Here is a 19,757-nt window from a genome sequence, read left to right on the forward strand (position 1 = left end):
GGAAACACCTTGCCTCATTCTACTTTCTGTTTCCTTGGCGCGTCTCTTTCCCTTCCCAAAGGCCAGGGGTGACAACGGAGTGTCTGGTACGGGTGCCAACTAAGGCAGGGGCCAGGTCCAACTCTGCCATCCTATAGGTATGTCCTTGGGCAGCTCTGTGCTGGATTCCCTTGCAGCAAGTTACCTGGGGAAGTGGGGCCACTTCCTCCAGAGTAAATGCAATTGACCTCTTTGACCAAAAAACTTAGAGTGAATGTGCTTCCCAGGCAGCCCTTTGCAAGTGTGAGTTTGGTCAAATCCCTGCACCCAGGAGCTCGGCCTGCCCAGCTGGGTGAGGCAGTCACAAATGAAACCCAAAACACGAAACCCGTGGGAGCTGGGAGCTCCTTCCGACCCACGCTGCTCTGCTGGGCCACAAATTCATCAGACAGACAGAGCTGGAACGTAAAGTGCTTTATTGCTGAGGATCCCAAGAGCTTCACGGCCGCTGTCTAGGGGCTGGCAGTGAAATCCCCTACCCAGCGGAGGCTTTTGTGAGCAGGGACGGCTGGGACTTGAGCATTTCAGCCCCGTGGAAGGCATGGCGGTGTGGTTGGGGGTGAGGGGAGGTAGGAAGAGGCACAAGGTGAGCGGGGGTGGGGGGGTGGGGGGAGGGGAGCAGACTGTGCTCGTCTCCCCAACTCTGAGCTCAGTGCATTCACCGACGTCACCATGGGAGCCTGGAATGGGCCGTGGTGGGAGTATCTACACCACAGAAATTACCCAGATGCTACATTCAAGGGTTCTCCCTGCCCGGAAAACTGGTTTACCGGGGCACCAGGAGCATGCCGCACCTCCTGAGCTTGTTCTGAGTCCACCGCAAGCCTGGCTGCTGTGACAAGCTGCCACTCCCCCATGTGGGGCAGTGCCATCTCCCACCACCTGGACAGAACACAGGTGGGCTGGACCAAGGGGACCTGACCTGGGGATCCCGTCCCTGCCTGGAGCCTGCCCTGGCTTGGCAGCCTCAGCCTGTCTGTCCACTGAGAGCTTCAGCCCCGGACTGAAGTGGTGTCCGCCGAAAGGCAGGTCGGAGCTGAGGATAAAACCCTTTTGCTCAGTGGCTCCCAGCAGGCAAGAGGGCCACGTGTAGCCACTCAGAGGTCATGAGGGCTTGGTCACCCAGGGCTGACCAAGGGCAGCTGTGGGGGCTGAGATGAAAGGACTGGCCTCGGGGGTGGGGGTGGGGGTGGGGGTGGGGGGTCTGAGTGATTCACCGCAGGTCCTGGGAACCAGGCTGTGTGGAGAGTGGAGAGCCGGGCGCACACCTGTGTGCAGAACCAGGGCAGGACAGCCCAGCTCCCAGATGGGGGAGGGAAATGACCGGCCAGGGTGGGACAGCACCTCTTAGCAGGCAGGAGGGTAGCCCCCACAGACACAGAATTCCGCTGGACCCACAGGGACCTTGGGGCTGAGCTCCTCGCCTCACCCTGAGCCTGTACACCCTTCAACCGTCTCCCCAAACCCACCCAACACTTGGGTGCTGACCAGCCTGGAGTTCACAGGCCTCACAGGCTAAGCCCTTACACTCACCCAGCCTGGGCAGGGGCAGGGACAGGGGCCTGCCAGGGAAGCGCTCAGCACAGCAGCCCTCTCATCAGTACTCCTTGGCCTCCTGCAGCTGGGCCAGGTACTCTGGCTCGGGAGGGTTGTCAGGGCAGGCCCAGCCATTGTTGGGGGGCCGCACAGAGTGGTAGCGGCTCCAGTCGCCCTTACACATGATCCAGGGCATCTTGTCCAACTTGAAGTGCAGTTCAGGTGAGACTTCACTGCTGATGAGGTGAGGTGAGCCAGCGCCCTTGCCCCGGGTCAGCAGCCGGTAGCTGGAGTCATAGCAGCAGTGCTGGGCAGCCAGCGTTTTGCTGTCCGAGGACAGCAGGGAGCGCAGACAGTAGCTTGCCGTGGGCTTGTAGATGTCCAGGCGCTCTCCCGGGCCACTGGCGTCCCTCCACTGGACGCTGCGGCCGGTCCGCTTGTCCTGCAAGCTCATGATCTTGTGCGCAGCCTCCGGTGGGTATGTGCATGGGCAACTGGGCAGGTCCTGCAGCACCTGGCTCAGGTACTTGTCTAGGAAGTCGCTCTTGCAGTTCAGCCACTTCTCACAGTGGTCCACACCTGCAGAGGGCAGGGAAGTGGGGGAAGTTGGGTCAGCCCTGTGGTGTGGGGGGTGAGGCCAATGGGTGGAGAGGAGGCCAGAGCCCCAGCTGGGGCAAAGGTGTGGCCAGGTAAGGCCTTAGGGGCCAGAACTGGGAGTTCCCGGACCTGGCCTCCACTGCTGACAGACAGGGGTTCCCACACAACACCAGGCAACCTGAAGCAAGAGGCCCTGGTTTAAAATAGATGCAGGCCCAGGGGCTGGAGGAGGGGCCCAGATGGCCTCTGCTCTGCTAAGGTGCTGTTGCTTTCAACGCTGGGTGGTAGGAAAGGTCCTGGGGAAGGAGCTGGGTGGTGAGAGCAGGGAGAACGGTTAAACCAATTGGTAAGAAAATGTTTCAATACAGGGTGGGGCACAAGTAGGTTTGCACTTGTTCGTATGGAAAATAATATACTAATTAGTAAATAACAGTACAAAAATAAACCGTTTTGGGTACTCACACTGGAAACCTACGTTTGCCCCATCCTGTACGTTACGCACTGGCCCATTCTTGTTTTTAACTCGGCCTTTCTCAGGCCATATGCCCTTGGGTGAGTCACTCTGCCACTCTGGGCCCCCAGTGGCTGCCCTCGCCTATCTCTCTGCCTTGGGAAATGTGGCTTCTGACCCCTTGAAACCATGAGCTGCTGTGACACTGAGCAGGGGCCTCCTCTGCACAGGCGGGAAGAGGTGGGGGAGGTGGTATCCACAGCCTCCTGGCTCCTTGCAAGGGGCAGGTGAGATCAAGGGACCCAGATGCTGTGCATGCTGGTGGAGGCGTGGCCTACTCCGGGCTGCTGGAGGGAGAAGTCCCAGAGTTCTGGAACCCGGTCCACTTCTGGCAGCACCCCCTTCCCAGACAAAGCCTGCCCAGGAGTCTTCAAAGGGTGACTCAGGAGTAGCCAGAATGTCCCCTTCCCATCTTGCTGCCAGGGAGACTATGGAGACCTCTTCAGCTCCATGGAGACCTTCCCAGCAGGAATATAAAGCTGGGGAGGCCAACGGGCCTGTCCACAGGGGTCACACATGCTAGGGCATCCTTGCTGGGGAGGCTGACCTTCCTGTTGGAAAATGTACTCTCTGCCTCAATGGATGGAAGTGAGATTTCTGCCCATGAAATGCTGAGGGGGGGGGGGGGGGGGGGAAATAGCCCTCCACTGACCTGAGTCCAGAATATCTGTAGCATTGGGGGCCGGGAATGGCCACTCCTCACTGGGTAAGTCCAAGGGGTCCTTGTCCTTGGCGCCTTTGGGAAGAGAGGCGGTCAGGCTGGTGGGGTCCCAAGGCACCTCTGTGCTCCCGATGGGGAAGCCCAGCCCTCCCTAGGCGCTTGGTGCCCACAGCATCTAGGACAGGCCTGGGATGAGGCAGGACCACCATGTTTGTGAGCTCCCACATCCCCTCTCCCAAGACCACCCTGGTGTAAGGCTCACATGCCCACATTCCCAGGGGACCAAGCACGGTGTGTAAGCCACTCCCTGTGCAGGAGCTGTGGCTTGTCTCACCAGGACAGTGGGGCAGGTCGCAGTCCTTGGTCTGGGTGACAGTGCAGGCGAAGCCACAGGGCCGGGTCCTCTGCTGGGTGCTGTTGCCGCAGCTCCCTCTGCAAGGAGACCAGGGGCCCCACTCCTGTGGAGGCTCATCATCTGTGTCAAGGCAAGGAGCCGGGGTGAGTGGGCACAGCCCACAGGCTGCACTGGAGAATATTCGCCTTTTGCTAAATTTCTCAGGAGGATGCAACCCGTGGCAGGGCTCCAAGCCTAGTGCACGGAGCAGGGGCTAGATTTCAGCCCCTCTCAGACCCTTTGTGCAGTGAACACCTGTGCAAATGCAGGAGGTGGCCCTAGAGAGGCAGCACAACCCCCAGCACATACTCTATGCCAACACAGCAACAAAGAGGAAACGGTATCTGGGCTGGAGGCCATCTGGCCATTGTCAGGGCGACCTTGAGCAAGTCTCCCTCCATCTCTGAGCTGTAGTTTTTATGTCAATCAAAACCCAGGATGACAATACTCTCCTGGGGTTATTAAAGAATGTCCCTGCCCTAGCTGGCTCAGTGGATAGAGCGTCGGCCTGCAGACTGAAGGGTCCCTGGTTCGATTCCAGTCAAGCACACATGCCCAGGTTGCAGGCTCGATCCCCAGTAGGGGGCATGCAGGAGGCAGCTGATCAATGATTCTCTCTCATCATTGATGTTTCTCTCACTCTCTCTCCCTCTCCCTTCCACTCTGAAATCATATATATATATATATATATATATATATATGAATGTCCCCACTGCCCATGTTAGGGGCCCGGTCCTGCTGAGAGACTTGGAACACCCTTGACTGCACCCACACCCCTCTGGCTGTGCAGGGCCCAGGGCTCTCTGGGGAAACCCAGAGTAATGACACAGCCAGTGCTCTCCTCACTTCCTGGCAGGCCCGAGCAGGCTGGCACCAAGAGTTTAAGGATAATAAATGGAAGAAAAGCTGAAAGTCATAAAAATTCTGCCTGTTAGTTAATATTATTTTGGTGAATTTGGGAACAGGCTGCTATAACTTAGTCTTAATCATAGGTACCTCCATCCAATGACAAAACAACAAGGCTCTAGGGAGAATGGCTGCAAATATGTGTGAGGTGGTCTGCACCCAGGAAATCCTGAACTACAATGTGCAAAAATAAAAATGGCTGCCTGGAGGGCTGGCAGGATCCAGGTGATATTTTCTGAACAGACTATATCGTATTGTTTTCTAATCAAAATAGTGGATACTGTGTTCACTACATGCAGGCACTTTAACTGTATTAACTGACTTAATACCCTCTACACCCAATCCTATGTAGTAAGGGTTGTGCTAGACTCCATTTTACAGAGCAGTGGTTCTCAACCTGTGGGTCGCGACCCCTTTGGGGGTCGAACGACCCTTTCACAGGGGTCGCCTAAGACCATCGGAAAACACATATATGATTACATATTGTTTTGTGATTAATCACTACGCTTTAATTATGTTCAATTTGTAACAATGAAATTGGGGGTCACCACAACATGAGGAACTGTATTAAAGGGTCGCAGCATTAGGAAGGTTGAGAACCACTGTTATAGAGGAAGGAACTGAAGCACAGAGAGGTTCAGTAACTTGCCTAATGTCACTCGGCTGGTAAGTGGCAGAGTCGGGGTTCAAACCCTCATAGTCTGAAAATGAGGTCAGTTGCGAGTGGTGGGATTTATAATATTTTGCAATTTGTTGGAAACTGACAGATATGAATATATATACATAATATTAATATGTCGGTTTTGCTTAGGGGATCTCAGAGCTGTTGTGAGGGTCAAATGTTTTTTGGGCAAAAACTTTGCAAGCTATGGGTGATGTTACCATTTAGCGGATGATGGTGTTTGTACAGGCCTAAGCTCCTGGTTCCCCAGCTGCCCCTGCCCAGGAAGCTCTCAGCCCTCTCTTTACCCCCAGTTCCACTCTGGACCTGGAGGGAAGCAACCAGGGATGCCAAGATGGAGGTGCTCACCGTAGAAGTCCCTGAAGGGGTGCAGCCAGTCTTGCTCCTTGTTGTCATCTTCCTCATCACTGTCCTCCTGGTCCTCGCTCTCACTGTACTCATAGCCTGTAAGGTACTCCTCCTCCTCCTCTGCTTCCTCCTCCTCTGCTTCCTCCTCTTCTCTTAGGGCTCTGTCCCTGAGACTGGACCCCGCCTCCTCACCCCTCAAGTAGTCCCGGAGGAGGGACCTGGAGGTCTCCATGGCGGTAGACAGCCAGCCGAAGGGCCAGACATTGCTTGGCTTGGCCAGCACGTCCTTCTCCACCTTGACCTGGGGGTCCTCCACCATCTCGATGGTCACCTGCAGGGAGACAGACTCCACGCCGGTCAGTGAGGGAGGCTCAGAGCTGGACACCAAGGAGAGGGAATAGGACAAAGGCAGGAGGAAGAGGCCCAACCTTCTTGGCCTTCTGGTCACATGGGGTCACAGCTTACAACCTGGCTATGCGTCAGAATCCCCTGAAGGTCCTAGACTCCCCAACACTACCTCAGACATGGGTGTAACTGGTCTCAGGTGAGGCCAAGCATGGGGGCTCTAGCGGGTCCCAGGGCAGAGACCCACTAGTGTCAGAGAAGCTGGCTTTGAATTCTGGCTTCACCGGCTTTCAGGCTGCACAGCCTCCGGGGCCACTACAGCCCTGAGCCTCCATTTCTTCCTTGTAGAACCAGAAAATGAGAGCAGAGACAGCACATCCCCAGGGCAGCCCCTGGGGGGGAGCAGGGGCTCTCTTTCACCACATGTGGAAGGGAAAACGAAACATGAAATCATTTTTGTAAAAGTGAACCTTAAAAACATCATTTGGGGTTAAATTAATCTGAGGTCACTGAAAAAATCTGGGGGGAAAACAGCAAAATCTAAAGAAGCAGTGAACGTTGCCCACCTTCCATCACCAATGGAGAACATTTTGGGGATTAACGTCCCCAGTTTTACATATATATATATATATATATATATATATATATATATACACATGTGTACACACACATACTCTTAAACAATTTTATAGTTATGTTCTACACTTTTCTCTTTCAGTGAAAGTGTTTTCTAACTGTAGATGCTACACAAAAATGCAGAATTATTACCATTAGGGATTCAGGACTGGCAGTGGGGCATGTCGATCCCGCACCCACTGTACTCAACCCCTCAGGGGACTGCATAAGCGGTTGAGCCTGGGTGGGGATCAGACCTCCAGGCTTTTCCACAAGGCTTCCCCCGGGGATTTCCAGAGTCCCTTGCAGCTCAAGAAGCAGTCTCCGCTCATTTGGTCCCCATGACAGTGCTGCCAGGTTGGCGCTGTTTGTCCCTTGCTATGGACATGAGTTGCTCATGGTCTGCAGTTTAAAGCAGAGAAGCGGGTTCTCTCCCAACAACTCCATGGGGACAGCATGGGGAGTCAACTTCTCCAACCCCACACAGCACCCGCACCTCCAAGGAAGGCCGGACAGGACACCTGACCTCAGAGCTGAGCCCTGAGCCCAGCTCCTCTCTTGGTTCCCACTGGGCCCATGGCCCTCCTGCAGCTCTTACCTGGATATCGGGGTTTGGGGTACTCAAGTCCGTGTTGGCCAATCCTGGCAGCGTCTGCAGCTCCAGCACCAAGGGGGTGTCCTCCTGGGTCCCAGGAGCAGCTGTGTCTTCTGGGGTCAGAGCTGCTGGCTCAGTGACAACCCAGTGCCTGCGTCTTTGTGGCCCTGCCTGGAGTGGGGTCTTCTCCTCTTCCCTAGGAAAGCCTGGATCTGGGGAGGCTGAAACCTAAGGGGGAGAGGGGGGTGGGAGAGGTGACTGAGATCAGGGATTGCCCCATGTGGACCCAAAAAAGGCTGGGTGTGACCAGATCACAAACTTGCCGTGACTGTATATCCAAACATGAGAGCTTTAAGGCCTCATAGGATAAGTGGGGCTGTTTCCACAGAGCACTTGGACAAAGAGCCAATGTGAGGCATGAGGGGCGGGTTGAAATCAGGTTTCTGCACACGGAAGAAACAGTCCATCCTCCTCATTTTACAGAGGAAGAAACTGAGGCCCAGGGAGGGAAGACAGTGGTTCCAAGTGCAGTTTGCAGGCCACCTGCCCGAGAATCCCCCAGGCTGTGGTCATCGGAGAACAGCCTCCTGCAGCACAAGTCAGAGAAGGAAGCCCCAGGAAGGCCTCTGGGTGGCAGCAGGCCTTGGCCCTTCCCCTCAGAGCTCCCCACTGCCTGGCCTTCCCGAGCGGCCCATGTGGGGGCTGGATTCCCTAGCATCTCTGACCACAGCTGCCTGTCTGTCTCTGCCTGCCCACCTGGGTCTGGTCCCTTTTCCTATTCCAGGCTGCTCATATGGATGGCTGGCTGCCAGCTAATTCCCTGCACCAGCCTGTACCCACGGGGTCCACACTGCACCATCCTTGCTTCAGCACAGGTAGTAGGTGAAAGGTCGATCCTAGTTGTCTCTGACACCTGCTCCAGGGCCCATCTGCTCAGACAGTGGGACACTGGGGCCGTCTACCTACCTCCAGGCTGCAGCCATTGCCCAGTCTTCATGCCAGAGCAGAAAGAGCACTGTTTAGAGCTACCCTTATAAGCCTCAGGGGCCATGAGCCTACTCTGAACCCTGCCACAGCCTTGAGCCCACCTCCCATCTCACCTGGGCAGTGTGGTAAGGCTGAGAAACATGGGTTCTGGAGAGTCAGACCAGCTTGGGTTTAAATCCAAGCTCTGCCTCTCACGAGCTCATTCAACTTGATCTGTAAAATTAGGATAATTCCTACCCAGAGTCTCTTGGAGTCAGAATTTTATTTATCAAACACTTCCACAGCACTGACTGTGTGCCAACCACTATTCTAAACATTTAATCATTTGTTTCATCCTTCCAACACCCCTCAGGGGGGGTGCTCCTGCCATTCCCATTTTGACAATGGAGACTAAAGCACAGAGAGGGCAAGTAACTTGCCTGAGGGCACACAGACATATAGAATTTGAACCATTATGCTCTAACACTATAGGCGGGAGCACTGAGAGTCCCCTTCACAGATCTGGGGCTTAATCAGTCTAGTTTCTCACTCTTTTCTTGGGTTGGAAAAGTCTCTCCCCTTTGACTTCCCCTTCTGTGGTATGCAGATGCCTGGCTCCAAGGCTCCTGCACAAATCACTTGGTCCCAGGGCAGCTGTGGCCCCATCTCAGCCTGGCCCTGCAGTCTCTCTTGCTCTAGGGGCAGGCTGCCTGGGTCTGAATCCTGGCGGTGGCTGGCATCTGGACTGCAGGACCCTGGCGGGGCACATCACCTCTGTGAGTGTCCTTCTCTGTAAAATGGGAAAGGTTGCCAAAACCGGTTTGGCTCAGTGGATAGAGCGTCGGCCTGCGGACTGAAAGGTTCCAGGTTTGATTCCGGTCAAGGGCATGTACCTGGGTTGCGGGTACATCCCCAGTAGGAGATGTGCAGGAGGCAGCTGATCGATGTTTCTCTCTCATCGATGTTTCTAACTCTCTATCTCTCTCCCTTCCTCTCTGTAAAAAATTAATAAAATATAAAAAATAAAAAATAAATAAAATGGGAAAGGTGATGGATAGGAGCTGGAATCTCGCTGGTGCTGAGGATGGTCAATTCCAGCTCTCCCTGGTGCCCGGTCGGACCAGGTGATGAAGAAAAGCCATGGAAAGCCCTGGCTACACATCCCAGCCACAGAGGCCACCCTTTTTGTGGAGCCTCCTGCTCGGTGCACCAGCCCCTGGGGGTTCTGGGGTGTGGAACAGGGAGCGGTGGGGGGGACGACATCTGGTCTTAGTTTAGGTTCCTTCAGAGCTGAACCAGACACAAGGATTCGAGGGCAAGTGGCAGGTGATCTGATCCCAGGAGACACTGTGGCGGGGGTGGAAGGGTGGAGGAGAGAGCAAATCAGGGAAGGGAGGCAGCTAATAAAGAATGTTGCATCATGCCCGGCCAGTGTGGTTCAGTGGTTGAGCATCAGCCTATGAACTAGGAGGTCACAGTTCGATTCCTGGTCAGGGCATATGCCTGGGTTGTAGGCTCGATCCCCAGTTGGGGGCATGCAGGAGGCAGCCAATCAATGACGCTCTCTCATCATTGATGTTTTCCCTTTCCCTCTTCCTTCCTCTGCTGAAATCAATAAAAATATATATTTTTTAAAAAAGAATGCTCCATCTGGCTGGTGACCACAGTGGGCAACTGGAGCTCAGTCCCCCTGGACGCCTCCGTTATCCCCAGAGAAGGGGAGCTGGGCTGTCTACTACCCACTCCGCCAGTCGTTGGCTAAGGACTGCTGGGATGGAGGAGAGTTTGCTCTCCAGGCAGGTACGTCGGGCTTGCCATGTACAGCTCAGAGCCATCCCTAGTGCCAGTGAACACCCTCAGGCAGCTGGACACTGGCAACTGGAACGCCTGAGGGCACATGGGTTGAGCCCCAGAGCCATGACCTGTGACCCCTGTCTAACCACATATGGGCCAAGCCTTTTACGTACCTTCTGCCACCCACTCCAAATAGAGTGTAAGCTCCGTGAAAGTAGGAATTTCTGTCTGCTTTGTTCACGCTGTATCCTGTGCCTACCACGGTGCCTGGTATATTGTAGGAGCTCAATAAATCACTGCTGAGGGCTGAAATGAATGCCAGCATCCTGAGGAATGAGTGGGACTATGTGAACGAGGAGGCTATGGAGGCCCAGAGAGGGTAAGGATTTACGTAAAGTCTCAAAGGTTACAATAGCAGAGCTTGGGTTCAAACTCAGCTCTGCCTGATCTCAAGTCCATGCATCAGTGCAACCACCTCTGCATTTACAAAGCACACCCACTATCATCATCTTGTCTGGCAGCTAAACTCGGTGGTAACGAGCTGTGTGGCCTTGGGCAGCTTACTTCATCTGCCCAAGTTTCTCCCTGTGTCAATTAGGAAACACCATCCCTGTCTCATGAGGTGCCTCATATGTGGCAAGCATGCAATGAACCATTTGTATGCCATAAGGGTGTATAGACGCAAGCAGCGGACCCTTTTTAATTAAATTCAAAGTATTATGTGGCAGTTAACTGGTGAATGTTACTTAGAAGTGATGACGGATGGTTCTGAAAGGGAAGAGAGAGGAGGTGCCTCTTTCTCCAGGCACTGTGTCAGCTCTTTACATCTTAATTGGTCTGAAGACCTTCCACCTGCCACAGCTGATGGAGGACCTGGGCAGGTATGTTCCACAATATTCTGAGGCTCCGCCTGCCTGTGTAAGAACACCTGTCGTGCCCCCAGGAAACTGCCCCCACCTGTTAAGCTTGCACGTGGAGTTTCACGCAGGCACAAATATGCAACTCCATTCTTTGGTGGTGGGAGGGGGATGGAATCATTACCCAGAGAGTCTTGAGATGTAGAATTTACACAGATTCTCCCCACTATCCAAAAGTAGGGCTTTCCTACAAAACCTTTCACAAGGAGAAATGGTATAAGGTAAAGAAGCAATGACCATTCATTGACCATTCATTCACATGGAAAGTCTCCAGCCTTGCCAGACCCCCCAAACCGAAACAAACTAACGTAATAAAAGCAGTGGCTCTTTCGCTGCTTGGGAGTGCACCACCCCTGTATCAGCTTGCGGCAAGACAAAATCGGAACGCTATTTTTTAAAAAAAATATATTTTATTGATTTTTTACAGAGAGGAAGGGAGAGAGATAGTTAGAAACATCGATGAGAGAGAAACATCAATCAGCTGCCTCCTGCACACCCCCTACTGGGAATGTGCCCGCAACCAAGGTACATGCCCTTGACCGGAATCAAACCCGGGACCTTTCAGTCCACAGGCCGACGCTCTATCCACTTAGCCAAACCTGCTTCCTCCCTCCACCTTTTAAAAAAATATTTCCTACCATATTTTTATTGCTGCTATATGTTCCCCCTTTTTTCATAAAAGCAACAATCCTCTTGGATCTTTTTTCAGTTAGCAAAAACAGGTACTGATGTGAGTTCTGTAAAAGTGAAGAGGCGCAATGTAAAGTTTCGAAAAACGGGACATGCCTGTACTGAGCTATATCTCCATTTTCTATCACACACACACACACACACACACACACACACACCCCTACATGTGCCCTCCCAGGCTTGGCCAGCAGCCCTGACCCATGTGTTCCCAGTTAACACAAGAGCCCTCATCCCCAAAAAGCCTTCCTGCATTGCACGCACCTGCCTGCTAACCTGTTTCAGCCCCTCCAGTTCCTCCATTCTCCCTGCTCCTCTCTGCCTCGGGGTCGGGAACTTGTTCCGGATAATGGAATCCAGTTGCCAGATGCAGGCCAGCACCTCCCCTCCCCACAGCCCCAGCTGCTGAGGCCCGAGCCCATCCATCCAGAGACAAGCTGCGCACACAGTCACCCAGCATTCAACAGCAATTGCCTCTTTGGCCAGGCTGGCGGACCACGGGCAGAGGGAGGGGGCTGGAATTCACTCCTTCACTCTCCTGGCTGGTGTGGACCAGCCTCACCCAGCCCACCCTGGCTCCTCCCTGTAATCAGAGTACTCCTGACAGAGACACCCTCCCAGCACCAGGGCTGGCTCAGGCTGTGTGACCTATGGTTTATGCTCTGCTGTCGCCATTGTGAAATGCTCAGAGGCCCACACTCTCATTCTGCACTGGGCCTCACAAACCATGCAGCGGGTCCGGTCAAGCTCTCTGTATGTATCGACTCCAAACTCCTTGGGCAGGTACTAGCATCCTCCCCACTTAAGAGATGAGGCAGTCAAGGATCGGAGGTGAAGTTACGTGCTTGGGGTCAGAGGGGGCTGGCAGAGCAGGATTTGAGGCAGGTGGGCTGGCTGGACTCTGTGCTCTTAACCCTCGTGCTCTGCCAACTCCAGGGGCTGCACCTCTGGCTCACTGCCTGCCACTCTGGGGGCCTGAGTGTGGTGATGAACAAAACACTAGAACAGGATGTTCTGCTTTTCACATCCATTTTCCCTTTGATCCTCATAACAAGCCAATGAGGAGCCAACGGGAGGAGGAGATGAGGAGACTGAGAGCCAGTGAGGTTGGGGACTTGCCTGGGACCATGAGCAGCCAAGCCTCCAGGCGCCTGCCCGTTCCTGTCCTTCCCTCTCTCCCACAACCAGCTCTCCAGGGGTCCCGAACTCTAAGAGCAAGAAGAATGGTCTGCAGGAGGAATGAGGCCAGACCACAGGCTCGGCATCGGGGAGACCCGGTTCCCCTCTGAGGGTCAGAGGCCAAGCTGCAGGAAAACACCTGCTTCTCAGTGTTACCCACCTGGCAGGTGAGACCTTTCACCCCACAATGCCCCTCCTACCATCCAGTCCCTGTGCCAGGCAACTGGCTGGACAATGGACCAGGACTGAGGTGCTAACTAAACACGCCTATCCTGTGCATGCCGGTCCCAGGCTTGGAGGCTCCTTCCTCTGAGCTTAGCTCTTCATTTTTTATGTAGCTTAAAGAGAGAGAGGAAGGGATAGGGAGGGGGAGAGAGAAACATTCATCGGATTGGCTGCCTCCTGCACGCCCCCTACTGGGGATTGAGCCTACAACCCGGGCATGTGCTGTGACCGGAAATGGAACCAGCAACCTTTTAGTGCACGGAATGATGCCCAACCCACTGTGCCACACTGGCCAGGGCACAGAGTGGAGACTCATTCTGCTGCTGCTGCAGGAATCTCCCCAGTTCTGCCCCACAAGGGACCCCTTCATGCAGGACAGTCCTTGCAGCCTGGAAGAGAGGACCGCTCAGTTCTCTTGCCCATTCTGATCTTCATCACCCTCTATCACAGCGGTCGCCAACCTTTCGGACCTCACAGACCACCGTGGTCCACGGACCACCGGTTGGCGACGGCTGCTCTATTGCACACTAATAGCATGGCCCAAGCTATGCCCAAAGTACCCAACACCCCCCTCCCCGACCCCCAGGTTTTCCCTTGCCTGCCTAGGAAGTGGTTCGTGCCAGACTACAGCCCAGGGCTGTAGAATTAAGCAAAGCTGGGTCTGCATCCTGGCTCACCACTTACTAGCTGTGTGACTGTAGGTTAGTTATTGGATCCACTGTCAGTTTCCTCGTCCCTATAATGAGGATAACAAGACAAGAAACACAAAATGCTAGGCACAGTGGCTGTTGGGTGCTCGTCTGATCTTAACCAGAATAGAAGACACCCAATGGGCAGAGCTGTGTCATTCTTTGCCTGTCCAGCACCCTTGTAACAAACTGCCTGGCCCCAGCCCCTGGCAACGACGGTGCCACCCATGTATGTGTGCTGTGTTTTCACACCAAGCACGCCATCCCGTTGGACTGTAGGAGCAAACTGGGTCTCAGCAACAGGCCTGCCCAGAGAGGGGGTGGCATGTTTTGTTCACGATGCTGATGATTTCAAACTGAATGAGAGGGCTGGGGCATGGTATGCAAAGATAAACCAAAAGGTCCTCAGTGGACTGGTAGCTCTTGAAATGACAGACCTGGCTCCCCATCCCAGCTAGGTTTAACATCTCTGCACCTCAATTTTCTCATCTGGAAAAGGGGAATAATGCCCAAGTCAGAATGGTGTGACAGTGGAATAACATCACTAAAGTCTTTGTACCAACTCTGCAAGGCCCAGGGAATGCTCACTCCCCCTCAGGCATCCTACACCTTTAGATCTGATGGGTTTCCGTAGTTCTTCAGTTTCTTCATAAAGGTCTTTGAGTTGGTCATTTCTGACCAAGGCCCTTAGAATAGCAGTCTGCATCCTCTCAACAATTCCTTAACAAACACCTTTGATGTGTAGGAGATAACTTAGCCCCTCACTTTTGTTGTTGTTATTAATCCTCACCTGGGGATATTTTTCCCATTGATTTTTAAAGTGAGTGTAAGGGATGGAGGGAGAGATGGAGGGGGAGGGAAAGAGAGAGAAACATGGGTGAGAGAGAGACACATCGATTAGTTGCCTCCTGCATGTGCCCGACCAGGGCAGGGAACCCGCAATTCAGGTATGTGCCCTTGAGTGGGAATCAAACCCTGGATCTTTGGGGTGCTGGGGGTGGGGGAAGGGGCAGGACACTCTAACTACTAACCCAGTGATGGCGAACCTTTTGAGCTCGGTGTGTCAGCATTTTGAAAAACCCTAATTTAACTCTGTCACGTATAGAAATTTTTTGATATTTGCAACCATAGTAAAACAAAGACTTCTATTTTTGATATTTATTTTATATATTTAAATGCCATTTAACAAAGAAAAATCAACCAAAAAAATGAGTTTGCGTGTCACCTCTGACACGCGTGTCATAGGTTTGCCATCACTGCACTAACCCATGCAGCCCAGGGCAACTTAACTCCCTCATTTAAAAATTTTTTTATTGATTTCAAAGAGGAAGGGAGAGGGAGAGAGAAATAGAAACATCAATTATGAGAATCATCCATTGTCTGCCTCCTGCACGCCCTCTATTGGGGATCAAGCCTGCAACCTGGACATGTGCCCTTGACTGGAATCAAACCCAGGATCCTTCAGTTCGCAGGCCAATGCTCTATCCACTGAGCCAAACCAGTTAGGGCCTGCCCCCTCATTTTAAATGTCAGGAAATTGTCCAAGGTGACTCACATAGGAGTTAATGACCCCTTGGGACCAGAACCCCAGGCCCTGGGCTCCAAGCTCTGTTTTTTCCTTCATGGCACTAATTTGCTTTAACATGTTGAGGGCTCGTCCAGGCCCTACTGGGACTGGGGATATGACTTTGGCTCTGAAATAACTCATCCTCTCCGCTGGAGGAAGATCTGGCAAACCTACTAAAAATAATTACAATACAAAGCAGTAAGACTAAAATAGAAAGTATTTAGCCAAATGAGTAGAAAAACTGCCAATGTAATTAATTTATGACCACTGTCATCTCTCATTAGGAGGTGGGACTAGCCAGAGGCTGTTTAGTTGCTCTAGACTGCAGTGGGTTCTCAACCAATGGTGTCCCTCAGGGAACATTTAGCAAAGTCTGGCTCTGTCAGGGAGGGAATGCAATAGGCATCTAACAGGCTTGGGATGCTGCTAAACACCCTACAATGTACAACAAAGAATTATATGACCAAAACGACAGTAGTGCGTCTCAACAGGGGGAAAATTGGATCTCAGGGGCCAAAAAATAAAAAATAAAATCTTAGATGCTACAATGGTTTGTACCACTCCAAAGGGCCATGGTACCTGAACAGTTTATCTGTGTTATTAAACTTTCATGGGGGTTGGGGGGGAGCACTTGGAAAAAAATGCCTAAAAGGCTCCTTAGCCTGGCCAGTGTGACTCAGTGGTTGAGCATCTACCTATGAACCAGGAGGTCACAGTCTGATTCCTGACCAATGATTCTCTCTCATAACTGATGTCTCTCTCTCTCTCCCCCTCCCTCTCCCTTTCTCTCTGAAATCAATAAAAATATATTTTAAAAATAAAAGGCTCCTTGGGGGGGGGGGGCAGTAATGAAAAAAGATGGACAGACCCTGGTCCACACAGATGCCCCTGAAGTGCCTTTGGTCCCAATGCCCCCAGAGGGCCTCAGCAGCCTGGCACTAATAGTGTGTCCCAAGCTCGGCTCTCACTCACTCACCAATCTCCAGCACATCTGTCTGGGCCCCTCAGTGTCCTCACCCGGAAAATGGGAAGAACTGCTCTGACCTCCTCCAAGAACAGCTCAGGGCAGAGGAGGGGCCAGGACCCCTCCCACGCAGGCCCACTCCTGCATACCTTGGAACGAGTCCAGCAGGTTTTGTCCTTATGGGGATGAATGTCCACTCCAGTCCAGGAAGGAACAGCTGGACTGTTGATCCCCCGGTGACAGCAGACACAGGTTTCAACAGACTATGGTTTCTCTCCACGACTAACATCACTCTTTAAGGTCTCACCCCTGTCCTACACCCACCCCTAGGGCCCACTCTCAGGCCACCCAGAAAGTGCTTCCCGATGTCTGGGTGATCCCTTCTGCTTTTCTAAGTTCATAATAATATAAAGGTCCCTCCCTGGCGGACTACTCACACCCAGCAAGTTGGAGGACCCCACTTACTACCTCACCTTGTCTCAATTCATGCCCAAAGGGGCCCAAACCCTTTGCAGATTTAAGAGGCTGCACCTTGACCGTTTGAACCTCAGCAACTCCTCTGCCACCCTCGCACCCTCGGAGGGAGGGCGCACCTGGCCAGCGCGGTTGCAGGAGACGTGCGCTCAGGGCCAGGCGACGAGCGGATGCCGGGCCTTTCTGGGGTGTCTACGCTCCTCACTCGGCACAGAAGGGAAGCTGCTCCCCAGGCTTGCGCGCCACACAGCCCAGGGAGTGGGGGCTCCTGAGGCCCCGTGCACCTGGCCCTCGCCCGGCCCAGCCCTTGCCCGGGGCGGCCGCTGCTCTGTCCCGGCCGCGTTCCCCCGAGCGGCCAGAGCAGACGTGCGGGGAGGGGGACCAAGCGCGTAGCCCCGCGCCCGCTACTCACCTCCGCCAGCCTCGCTTGGCTCCGGAGCCGGGAACCCCTCGGCTTCTTCGTGGGGAGACCCCATCCCTCCGCCAGCAGCGCTGCCAGCAGCACCGCGCCGAAGAACAGCCCTGCTCTGCTGGGGAAGCGAGGCATCGTGGCTCTCCAAAGCCGCTCCTTCGGTGCCTCTCGATGCGCTCCGCTCCGCCGAAGTTTGTAGGCTCCCGGCCTCCAGGGGCGGGGAGCCCGGGGGCAACGGCTCAGCCTGGCCGCGGGGGCGCGGGGCGGGGGCGAGCGGCGCGCCGCCCTCTCCGGCCCGAGACCCAGGCACTGAGCACTCACGGCTCTTAGGGTCAGCGCCCGGGGGTCCCCGCCCTCTCCGGAGGTCTGGCTCCTCCGCGCTTCCTTTAATCTGGCCCCCTCCCCACCCTCTGTCCCCGCCGCTGTCGCCATCGCAGCCCCAAGCAAATTCTTGTAATGGGGAGTTTGCAGCCCTCCGGCAGGCGCTCCCCAGCCCGGGGCGAGGACTCCCGCGAGGTCGCTCTCCCCTCCGGCGCTCCCACTCCCACGGCGACGTTGGGGCGCGAGGAGAGCCAGGGCCTAGCGCTTAAGGGATTCGCCGCGGCCCCACGCGGGACCCCTCAGATTATGGGCAAAATATTTATGACTCCAGGTAGGTCTGCGTGGGGAGGAAGGCCTGAAAGTAACCCCCGGACTTCCAGCTCCCCTGCTGGGCATGGAGACCAGAGAAACACCTGCCGTCCTGCACCCAGTTTTCTCAGGGAGTCTGTCCTCAGAACACTTCAAACCAGGAGTGCGCTGAGACTCGGATGGAGGGTTGAAGGGAACCGAAGTTTTGCAACCCCGAAGCTGCCTTTTGGGCTATTGACTTTAAGCTGTTTATTAAGAAACAAGACTCAGAACCTTTATGTCTCCCCCTCTCCTGCCCAAGAGATTCAGACGGAAAAACCTGTTTTAGGAAGGAGATCTTAGGATGCTGCTTTAGCCTAATTTGATTTAAGGATGGTAAAGAGAGGGCTTCGGGCAGCGGCTTCTGAGGTACATGTGTCCCACTCTTCCTCAACTACCTGTAAACCACCTAGTCTCACTTCTGAAATCTAAGACCCCTGTCCCCGCCCCCCACCCCTTTTCTCCACTGTCCAAAATGTCTTATATACCCAGTGTTGCTTCACTGTCTCTGGATTTCATGCTTATGTGAATTCCCCATACACGTTATTAAATTTTTTATTTTCTCCTGTTAATCTGTCTCTGGTCATTTGATTATTAGCCCACCCAGAACTTAGCGAGTGGGAGGAAAAGTGTTAATATTTTTTGAGCCCCTACAGGTTAAAGCCCCAGAAAGACAGCTGCTAACCATATTTGAGGGAGTGGCCAGTAGATCCTGCCATGCTGCTGGTGTCACTTAGTTTTATTCAGTGGGACTGCCACTCTCCCCAGTGCAGGGATCCTCGCGGGTAGGGCATGGAATAACACCTCAATGTTATGGTAAACATCAGGAACTCAAGGGGCGATGACAATTTTAGTGGCTTAGATAGGGGCTGTTAGGGGATGTGAGCTTGGTGACACAGGGCAAGCGAGAGTGGATGGGGATTGGACAGGTTAGTAAGGAGCATTAGGAAGGTAGGAGGGCGCACAGTCTGCCTCAGTTTCAAGGAAGGGATAGAAGCTCTCGGGAGGCGCTGGGGAGGATGGCTAGGAAACCTGACACAGGGCTGAGACTTGGGATCTGGGTTTAGCCATAGTGAAACTCTTAGGGGACTGGCTTATTTCTGAGAAACTGCTTCTATCCCCAATAGCACAGCCCAGGACTCTGCAGTGTTTTGAATAGTGCATCACAGAGATTACAACCTGGGTCTGGAGTCGGCCACACGTTTGAATCATTTACGAAGAAGCTGATATTATTAGACAAGTTCTTTGACCTCTCCGTGCTTTTGTCATCTGTAAACGTGTGTGTCGGGTGGGTGGAGGGAGAAAGGTACCTACTTCACAGGTGTGAGAATGAACTAAGAATGTATGTGAAAAAATTTATATTAGGATGAACTATATAAAGTTGCCACTTGTTAGTTAAACAAGGTCAAATACTGGCAATTTCATATGATGCAACCTATTCAGAGGCCTGTGACGTGTAAACACTGTTGGCCAAAAGAAACCTAGCATTTGAGCACCTGCTACACTGTATTGCTTTTACTAGACTAAATGGGAGACCACTTTGTTTTTTGTTTTTTTAGAACTTTTTTTGATAAAACTATTTTTGAATCCAACCAAATATTTTGTCTTTCCATCAGACTTTTGCATCAAACTCGGAGTTTGAAAATAAAGGGTGCCCTGACCCGTATGGTTCAGTTGGTTGGGCAACAGCCCATGCACCAAAAGGTTGCTGGTTCCATTCCTGGTCAGGGACATGCCCAGGTTGCAGACTTGATCCCTGGTGGAGGGTGTGCAGGAGGCAGCTGATCAATGTTTCACTCTCACATTGATTTTTCTCTTTCTCTCTCCCTCTCCCTTCCTCTCTCTCTAAAAATCAATAAAAATATTTATTAAAGAAATAATAATGGTTTTATTCATTTGTACCTCTCTTAGGGCACAGGTTTTTTTCTCTCTCCAGGTTTTTTTTTCTTTTAATGCAATGGACAGAAAGGAGGTGAGATTGGGGA

General features: G+C 53.2%; 1 protein-coding gene across 1 annotated transcript; it reads right to left on the bottom strand.

Annotated features, from left to right (window-relative positions):
• Positions 1-466: 466 nt before the first annotated feature.
• ISM2 (isthmin 2) lies at positions 467-17,404 on the bottom strand. The gene is made up of 6 exons (XM_036314156.1): positions 17,104-17,404; positions 7,233-7,457; positions 5,675-6,005; positions 3,679-3,819; positions 3,336-3,419; positions 467-2,154 (listed from the first exon to the last, which is right to left on the bottom strand). The coding sequence occupies exons 1-6, from the start codon at positions 17,236-17,238 to the stop codon at positions 1,637-1,639; spliced, it is 1,434 nt and encodes a 477-aa protein (XP_036170049.1). The 5' UTR covers positions 17,239-17,404; the 3' UTR covers positions 467-1,636.
• Between the last annotated feature and the right edge of the window lie 2,353 nt (positions 17,405-19,757).

Source organism: Myotis myotis, unplaced genomic scaffold (assembly GCF_014108235.1).
Source record: "Myotis myotis isolate mMyoMyo1 unplaced genomic scaffold, mMyoMyo1.p scaffold_m19_p_1, whole genome shotgun sequence".
Lineage (NCBI taxonomy): Eukaryota > Metazoa > Chordata > Mammalia > Chiroptera > Vespertilionidae > Myotis > Myotis myotis.